At 47.8% G+C, this 9,174-nt stretch overlaps 2 protein-coding genes across 2 annotated transcripts; one reads left to right on the forward strand and one right to left on the reverse strand.

The window, feature by feature from the left end:
• Positions 1-4,548: 4,548 nt before the first annotated feature.
• On the reverse strand, positions 4,549-5,844 carry LOC134805177 (melanoma-associated antigen E1-like; the record flags this gene model as incomplete). The annotated part of the gene is made up of 1 exon (XM_063778485.1): positions 4,549-5,844. A coding segment is annotated over exon 1 (1,296 nt), but the record flags the coding sequence as incomplete, so codon positions are not given.
• A 649-nt stretch (positions 5,845-6,493) lies between these two features.
• LOC134805178 (melanoma-associated antigen E1-like) lies at positions 6,494-9,144 on the forward strand. The gene is made up of 3 exons (XM_063778486.1): positions 6,494-7,555; positions 8,555-8,719; positions 9,040-9,144. The coding sequence occupies exons 1-3, from the start codon at positions 6,494-6,496 to the stop codon at positions 9,142-9,144; spliced, it is 1,332 nt and encodes a 443-aa protein (XP_063634556.1).
• The last annotated feature ends 30 nt before the right edge of the window (positions 9,145-9,174 follow it).

Below are 9,174 nucleotides of genomic sequence, written 5' to 3' on the forward strand. Positions count from 1 at the left end.
AATCTAAAAAGTAATATGTGACGTCCCACGGTCAAAGGTACCTTATGGCGGGTATGGAGTTATGCATACCCCAGTAATCTACAATAAATAAGCTATCGACAACACAAAAGATCAACCTTCTAGGTTGCGTAGTTACAGAGATATGATTTTTTGAAAATAATGTTGTGAAATGAGCAACTTTACGATAGAGAAGTTTTAAGTTTAGCCGCCTAAAAAACTATGTTCCTGAAATAAGTTACATAGTTGAGTACAAATAATAATACCTTATATATCTGAGATTAAAAAAATATTGCGACTTGTTCTGTAATGGAAATAGAAACTTTTGATATCGACTGATTTATGTGTATACTAACCAATCTCTTGAAAATAAAGTTTTATTTCATTTTCACGATTGATTGCAATGAGCTCTCAAGATTAAATTTTATCTATTAGAAAACGACACTGACAGACAGTTTAAGCAAAAAACAATACCGATTTAGAGGTGAAAATGTATTTTCGGACTTTTTCATATAAAATCACAAAATTGAATATATTTACTTTTAATGTGACACACAATCAATTTTTCTGAGCACATATGAAAGAAATTCTGTCATTCAAATGAAATAAATCCTAAAACCCCAACTAAATACTCTATTTAACCCCTTATGCCACTTTAAACTTACATAACAATAACAGTATTTGCTCCATACATTTACGAAAAGGTACCTTATGGAAATAAATCTAATAATACATCACTACAAAATATCAATCATATTACAGTTTATCTTTTATGAATAGAAAATATTAATTTACATTAAACTGCCCCAAATTCAATTAGTTCTTCGTCATACTAATCTTAAAAAGACCAATAATTTGTATGTAATGAAAAGGTACCTTGTGATTAAGTTACATGATGAGGCATGATGATGATGGAACAGTTAGGATAAACTAATAATATTTTGGGGGTTAAGATGGTATAAAATCGTCTATTTCTTATCAATAATATATTTCGGTTGCTATTGAAGATAAGCGGCATTGAGGTTCAATGACCTCGATATTCCATAAGGTAATGCGTCGGGTATTGGCATTTTTCAGCAAACCAATGGCTGATTTACTGCATGCGACCAAACCAAATGAAGATTATTCTAGTTAAGAAAGACTTGATGAGAGTAACTTTGGTATAATAGCAGGCTACTTGGATTTGTGATGTCGGTCTATGTACGGTTATAATATTTGCGAGACGCCCCAACCAGAACTGAAATTATCAAATTAGTTTTGCAGAATGCTAATACAGTTCTCTACCAAACTTCTTTTCCCGTATTGACTAGTTTTTTTGGGAATTTTCAATCTTTTTTTCATAAGGTACCTTTTCTACTAAACTCTGAGACGACATTACTAGGCTTATAACTAACTTATAACAAAAATAAAAACAGGTAAACAAACGTTACGCATTAAGATTTCAGATCACACAATAAAAAAAAATTGAGCATTTTTTCACCTCTTTACAAAACATTTCATATCTCCGAAACTAGAAACCCTCATAAGGTACCTTTTCCCGTGGAACGTCACATATGAACCTAGAAAGTATGAAGTATATACATACTTCTGAAATCAATCACACAAATCTGCGTATTTATTACCCGACTACGGCAACGCAAAAAGAGAGTTATGATTTTGATCGGTATGTTTGTGGGTATGTATGTATGTATGTATGTATGTATGTATGTATGTATGTTCATCTGTTCCCTCATAACTTCTAAAGTACTCATTGAAATTTGACAAACGACGTGTCATTCAAATCGTCTTAATCGTCCGCTGGTTATAGGCTATATGACGTCACAAAAAAATGAACACGGCGCCCTCTAGAGGTCATAAAGTCACGAACCAAAAAAATAAAAATAAGTAATAATGACGTGTTGTATATCATTTGAAAGAGCTCAATTAGCACATTTCAAATATATACATATTGTTAGCTTTTGCACCCGGCTTTGCTTGCATGCACCCGATAAAACATTAATTTATCTGGTAGGTAATTCGAACTACGAATCCACAATCGCTCTGGATTCTATCTATCTGCGTGTTACGCGACTACGGCGATACAAGAAGGATTTTTCAAAAGAAATTTGTTTGGCCGCTATATACATGTTTTTTAATGATCTGCAATATTTTGTAACGTGAATAGGTATAGAAGTCCAGATCAGCAAATTTTTTTACGAGATCGGGTTTGGTCCCATGGTAAAAGTTGCTTAGTAATCTTAGTATATTCACCTCGTTAAAATTCGCAGTGGTCAGGCAAAGCATACTGAAACGTACCTATGTGACGCACCGGACTCGGTCCAAAAGGAGACACTGAAAGGGTCAGGCGTAGCCCGATGTACGTGGCGCGCTGTACGCGGTCCAAAGCCGGGCGCCTTCGGCACCCTCATACTAAAAGAGTCGGGCGTAGCCCAACGTACGAGGCCTGATGTACGCGTTCCAAAGTCGGGCGCCTTCGGCGCCCTCATACTAAACGAGTCGGGCGTAGCCCGACGTACGAGGCTCGCTGTACGCGTTCCAAAGCCGGGCGCCCCCGGCGCCCTCATACTAAAAGAGTCGGGCGTAGCCCGACGTACGAAGCACGATGTCAGCGTTTCAAAGCCGGGCGCCTTCGGCGCCCTCATACTAAAAGAGTCGGGCGTAGCCCGACGTACGAGGCACGATGTACGCGTTTCAAAGCCAGGCGCCTTCGGCGCCCTCATACTAAAAGAGTCGGCCGTAGCCCGACGTACGAAGCACGATGTACGCGTTCCAAAGCCGGGCGCCTTTGGCGCCCTCATACTAAAAGAGTCGGGCGTAGCCCGACGTACGAAGCACGATGTACGCGTTCCAAAGCCGGGCGCCTTCGGCGCCTTCATACTAAAAGAGTCGGGCGTAGCCCGACGTACGAGGCACGATATACGCGTTCCAAAGCCGGGCGCCTTCGGCGCCCTCACACTAAAAGGGTCAGGCGTAGCCCGATGTACGTGGCGCGCTGTATGCGGTACAAAGCCGGGCGCCTTCGGCGCCCTCATACTAAAAGAGTCGGGCGTAGCCCGAGGTACGAAGCACGATGTACGCGTTCCAAATCCGGGCACCTTCGGCGCCCTTATACTAAAAGAGTCGGGCGTAGCCCGACGTACGAAGCACGATGTACGCGTTCAAAAGCCGGGCGCCTTCGGCGCCCTCATACTAAAAGAGTCGGGCGTAGCCCGACGTACGAAGCACGATGTACGCGTTCCAAAGCCGGGCGCCTACGGCGCCCTCATACTAAAAGAGTCGGGCGTAGCCCGACGTACTAGGCTCGCTGTACGCGTTCCAAAGCCGGGCGCCTTCGGCGCCCTCATACTATAAGAGTCGGGCGTAGCCCGACGTACGAGGCACGATGTAAGCCTTCCAAAGCCGGGCGCCGAAGGCGCCCTCATACTAAAAGAGTCGGGCGTAGCCCGACGTACGAGGCTCGCTGTACGCGTTCCAAAGCCAGGCGCCGAAGGCGCCTTCATGCCAAAGGTTGTCGGGCGTAGCCCGATATAAGCGGCGCTCTGCGTGCATTTCTGTACTGAGGACACCCTCGCAAAAGTAATATAAAGTGACTTCAAATATTATTAATAAGTAACGAAATCCTGACCCCAAACTTAATTAAATAAAAAATAAGTTCAAAAACTAAAACCCGACTACTGCAAATCGCGCTCTAAAAAGTATGAAACAAGATAGAATTCTTATCTGAAATTAACATATAGGAAAATTATAAGAGTTTTCATTTTTTTATATATTTACAGAGATTCAGAGGATAGCCGTGGTCGTATGCCACGATTATAAACTTTAAGGTAAAGAGAATTCTATCTTGTTTCATATTTTTTAGAGCGCGATTTGCAGTAGTCGGGTTTTAGTTTTTGAACTTATTTTTTATATATTTACAGTCTGTTATTTTTGGAGCCGGTGCCAGCCTCAAACAAACTTGAGCACCTTAGTGAAGCACCGGCACCGACTCCAAAAATAACAGATTGTAAATATACAAATACGCAGATTTGTGTGATTGATTTCAGAAGTATATAGTTCATACTTTCTAGGTTCATACTTTTTAGATTATAATTGTAATTGTAGGGTAGGTATTCACTTGCGTTATTGAAGACAAAATAATTATTTTTTTCTTTTCAGTATGTCGAATAACGATGGTCTCAAAGGCGGTGGGCGCGTGGGGGTAGTACGATCATGTATTACTTCACAGCTAAACCAGTATGCTACCATTGCTACCAGTGCATGAAATAAACATTAGGACTCGTTAACCATACTAGTGCCTATGTCGTAGCCATACGTACGTGGCTTGCTGCACGCGGTCCAAAGCCGGGCGCCTTACGGCGCCCTCATACTAAAACCGTCGGGCGTAGCCCGACGTACGTTGCTTGCTGCACGCGGTCCAAAGCCGGGCGCCTTCGGCGCCCTCATACTAAAATCGTTGGTCGTAGTCCGACGTACGTGGCTTGCTGCACGCGGTCCAAAGCCGGGCGTCCTCGGCGCCCTCATACTAAAACCGTCGGGCGTAGCCCAACGTACGTTGCTTGCTGCACGCGGTCCAAAGCCGGGTGCCTTCGGCGCCCTCATACTAAAATCGTCGGTCGTAGGCATACGTACGTGGCTTGCTGCACGCGGTCCAAAGCCGGGCGCCTTCGGCGCTCTCATACTAAAACCGTCGGGCGCAGCCCGACGTACGTTGCTTGCTGCACGCGGTCCAAAGCCGGGCGTCCTCGGCGCTCTCATACTAAAACCGTCGGGCGCAGCCGTACGTACGTTGCTTGCTGCACGCGGTCCAAAGCCGGGTGCCATCGGCGCCCTCATACTAAAATCGTCGGTCGTAGCCATACGTACGTGGCTTGCTGCACGCGGTCCAAAGCCGGGCGCCTTCGGCGCCCTCATACTAAAACCGTCGGGCGTAGCCTGACGTACGTGGCTTGCTGCACGCGGTCCAAAGCCGGGCACCTTCGGCGCCCTCATACTAAAACCGTCGGGCGCAGCCCGACGTACGTTGCTTGCTGCACGCGGTCCAAAGCCGGGTGCCTTCGGCGCCCTCATACTAAAATCGTCGGTCGTAGCCATACGTAGGTGGCTTGCTGCATGCGGTCCAAAGCCGGGCGCCTTCGGCGCCCTCATACTAAAACCGTCGGGCGTAGCCCGACGTACGTGGCTTCCTGCACGCGGTCCAAAGCCGGGTGCCTTCGGCGCCCTCATACTAAAATCGTCGGTCGTAGCCATACGTACGTGGCTTGCTGCACGCGGTCCAAAGCCGGGCGCCTTCGGCGCCCTCATACTAAAATCGTCGGTCGTAGCCATACGTAGGTGGCTTGCTGCATGCGGTCCAAAGCCGGGCGCCTTCGGCGCCCTCATACTAAAACCGTCGGGCGTAGCCCGACGTACGTGGCTTCCTGCACGCGGTCCAAAGCCGGGTGCCTTCGGCGCCCTCATACTAAAATCGTCGGTCGTAGCCATACGTACGTGGCTTGCTGCACGCGGTCCAAAGCCGGGCGCCTTCGGCGCCCTCATACTAAAACCGTCGGGCGTAGCCCGATGTACATTGTTTGCTGCACGCGGTCCAAAGCCGGGTGCCTTCGGCGCCCTCATACTAAAATCGTCGGTCATAGCCATACGTACGTGGCTTGCTGCACGCGATCCAAAGCCGGGCGCCTTCGGCGCCTTCATACTAAAACCGTCGGGCGCAGCCCGACGTACGTTGCTTGCTGCACGCGGTCCAAAGCCGGGTGCCTTCGGCGCCCTCATACTAAAATCGTCGGTCGTAGCCATACGTGCGTGGCTTGCTGCACGCAGTCCAAAGCCGGGCGCCTTCGGCGCCCTCATACTAAAACCGTCGGGCGTAGCCCGACGTACGTGGCTTCCTGCACGCGGTCCATAGCCTTCGGCAAGTCCCTCTCTTAAAGCCCTCGTAAAAGTTATAGTGACTTCAAATAGTTATGAGTAATAACGAAATCATGACCCCAAAAGTAATTAAATAAATAACAATTTGTATATTTACAGTCTGTTATTTTTGGAGCCGGTGCCAGCCTCAAACAAACTTGAGCACCTTAGTGAAGCACCGGCACCGACTCCAAAAATAACAGATTGTAAATATACAAATACGCAGATTTGTGTGATTGATTTCAGAAGTATATAGTTCATACTTTCTAGGTTCATACTTTTTAGATTATAATTGTAATTGTAGGGTAGGTATTCACTTGCGTTATTGAAGACAAAATAATTATTTTTTTCTTTTCAGTGCGCTATTGTTTTTGTGTTAGTGCCGGTCTTTTTATTGCCTTTTAGTTTTTTTTTCGGCTGTTAAATTTTTTTGTTATTTATTTAATTACTTTTGGGGTCATGATTTCGTTATTACTCGTAACTATTTGAAGTCACTATAACTTTTACGAGGGCTTTAAGAGAGGGACTTGCCGAAGGCTATGGACCGCGTGCAGGAAGCCACGTACGTCGGGCTACGCCCGACGGTTTTAGTATGAGGGCGCCGAAGGCGCCCGGCTTTGGACTGCGTGCAGCAAGCCACGCACGTATGGCTACGACCGACGATTTTAGTATGAGGGCGCCGAAGGCACCCGGCTTTGGACCGCGTGCAGCAAGCAACGTACGTCGGGCTGCGCCCGACGGTTTTAGTATGAAGGCGCCGAAGGCGCCCGGCTTTGGATCGCGTGCAGCAAGCCACGTACGTATGGCTATGACCGACGATTTTAGTATGAGGGCGCCGAAGGCACCCGGCTTTGGACCGCGTGCAGCAAACAATGTACATCGGGCTGCGCCCGACGGTTTTAGTATGAGGGCGCCGAAGGCGCCCGGCTTTGGACCGCGTGCAGCAAGCCACGTACGTATGGCTACGACCGACGATTTTAGTATGAGGGCGCCGAAGGCACCCGGCTTTGGACCGCGTGCAGGAAGCCACGTACGTCGGGCTACGCCCGACGGTTTTAGTATGAGGGCGCCGAAGGCGCCCGGCTTTGGACCGCATGCAGCAAGCCACCTACGTATGGCTACGACCGACGATTTTAGTATGAGGGCGCCGAAGGCGCCCGGCTTTGGACCGCGTGCAGCAAGCCACGTACGTCTGGCTACGACCGACGATTTTAGTATGAGGGCGCCGAAGGCACCCGGCTTTGGACCGCGTGCAGGAAGCCACGTACGTCGGGCTACGCCCGACGGTTTTAGTATGAGGGCGCCGAAGGCGCCCGGCTTTGGACCGCATGCAGCAAGCCACCTACGTATGGCTACGACCGACGATTTTAGTATGAGGGCGCCGAAGGCACCCGGCTTTGGACCGCGTGCAGCAAGCAACGTACGTCGGGCTGCGCCCGACGGTTTTAGTATGAGAGCGCCGAGGACGCCCGGCTTTGGACCGCGTGCAGCAAGCAACGTACGTCGGGCTGCGCCCGACGGTTTTAGTATGAGAGCGCCGAAGGCGCCCGGCTTTGGACCGCGTGCAGCAAGCCACGTACGTATGCCTACGACCGACGATTTTAGTATGAGGGCGCCGAAGGCACCCGGCTTTGGACCGCGTGCAGCAAGCAACGTACGTTGGGCTACGCCCGACGGTTTTAGTATGAGGGCGCCGAGGACGCCCGGCTTTGGACCGCGTGCAGCAAGCCACGTACGTCGGACTACGACCAACGATTTTAGTATGAGGGCGCCGAAGGCGCCCGGCTTTGGACCGCGTGCAGCAAGCAACGTACGTCGGGCTACGCCCGACGGTTTTAGTATGAGGGCGCCGTAAGGCGCCCGGCTTTGGACCGCGTGCAGCAAGCCACGTACGTATGGCTACGACATAGGCACTAGTATGGTTAACGAGTCCTAATGTTTATTTCATGCACTGGTAGCAATGGTAGCATACTGGTTTAGCTGTGAAGTAATACATGATCGTACTACCCCCACGCGCCCACCGCCTTTGAGACCATCGTTATTCGACATATATATTAGAAATGTGCTAATTAAGCCCTTTAAAATGATATACAATACGTCATCATTACTTTTTTTTTTGGATCGTGACTTTAGGACCTCTAGAGAGCGCTGTGTTCATTTTTTTGTGACGTCATATAGGTCATATAGCCTATAACCAGCGGACGATTAAGACGATTCGAATGACATGTCGTTTGTCAAATTATAATGAGTACTTTAGAAGTTATGAGGGAACAAATGAACATATATACCCACATACATACCGGTCAAAATCATAACCCTCCTTTTGCGTTGCCGAAGTCGGGTAAAAATATGATATTGATGCATCAAGGCGGTTTGTTAACAAGGGCCTACCGGTAAACGCGAAAATCGAAATTTAGTTATCTGCCTCTTTATCGCTCGAATATGCAAGAGTGATAGAGATATTAGATAACGAAATTTCGATTTTCTTGTTTCGCGGTAGGCCATGTGATTGACGTGACGAGTGATGTGTCAATGTGGTTTGTTTACTGTATGTGTCACAAAGGTGCCACCTACGCAGAGCTTTGCCTAATATTCCCTATTTGTGTAAAAATGTCCCTTTAATATTTATTTTTTATTTATTTATCTTTGAAAGTTGTACGAGCTCGGGCGCTCGGGGTGGAAGGAAGGTCTCGGCGTCGTAGGATTAGAGCGGTACGTTACCGAGGCAGTTCCTTGTGGAGTAGCCGACGGGCATGACTGCGCGTGCGCGGGGTGCCGCAGCGGCGCCTGCGCCTGCGCCCCATTGAAAGCCCACCCTGTGAGCCTTGTTCTGGGGATTATTATGCTGCTTTCAAATATAAAGACGATGTTCTTCTTGACAGGTTTATAATTAATATTCGTTTTACAAAGCAAGTTTCTCATTAAGCCACCATACTTCACAAGTTGACAGGCAAAAGCTAAGAGTCACAGATAACATATATCAGCCCTACGCACTGTCATTAGAACTAATATTACAATCATCGTACGTTGGTACACTGTATTAGCCATATTGTTTTATTAAGCCGTTACGTTGTTAAGCTTGGAATAATACTATATAATATAAACTAGTACATAATATAAAATGCTAATACCATGCAGTACGCCGCGCTGCGTTGCGTGTTCAGGAGCACCGCTACGCCCCGCCCCGCCGGCAGCAAGAACCAGAAATCAAACAAAAAGTTGACTTGGAAACCGCCCAACTAGACCTAAGGATGAAAGTTCACAATACGGATG

Source organism: Cydia splendana, chromosome Z, assembly GCF_910591565.1.
Source record: "Cydia splendana chromosome Z, ilCydSple1.2, whole genome shotgun sequence".
Classification (NCBI taxonomy): domain Eukaryota; kingdom Metazoa; phylum Arthropoda; class Insecta; order Lepidoptera; family Tortricidae; genus Cydia; species Cydia splendana.

What these genes read in the sequence shown, in the direction of transcription:
- LOC134805178 (XM_063778486.1), top strand. Translation starts at nt 6,494, where the DNA reads ATGAGGGCGCCGAAGGCGCCCGGCTTTGGACTGCGTGCAGCAAGCCAC. An exon ending in GACCGCGTGCAGCAAGCAAC is followed by an intron (nt 7,556 to 8,554) that starts GTACGTTGGGCT and finishes TATCTTTGAAAG; the next exon opens with TTGTACGAGCTCGGGCGCTC. An exon ending in CCCCATTGAAAGCCCACCCT is followed by an intron (nt 8,720 to 9,039) that starts GTGAGCCTTGTT and finishes AATACCATGCAG; the next exon opens with TACGCCGCGCTGCGTTGCGT.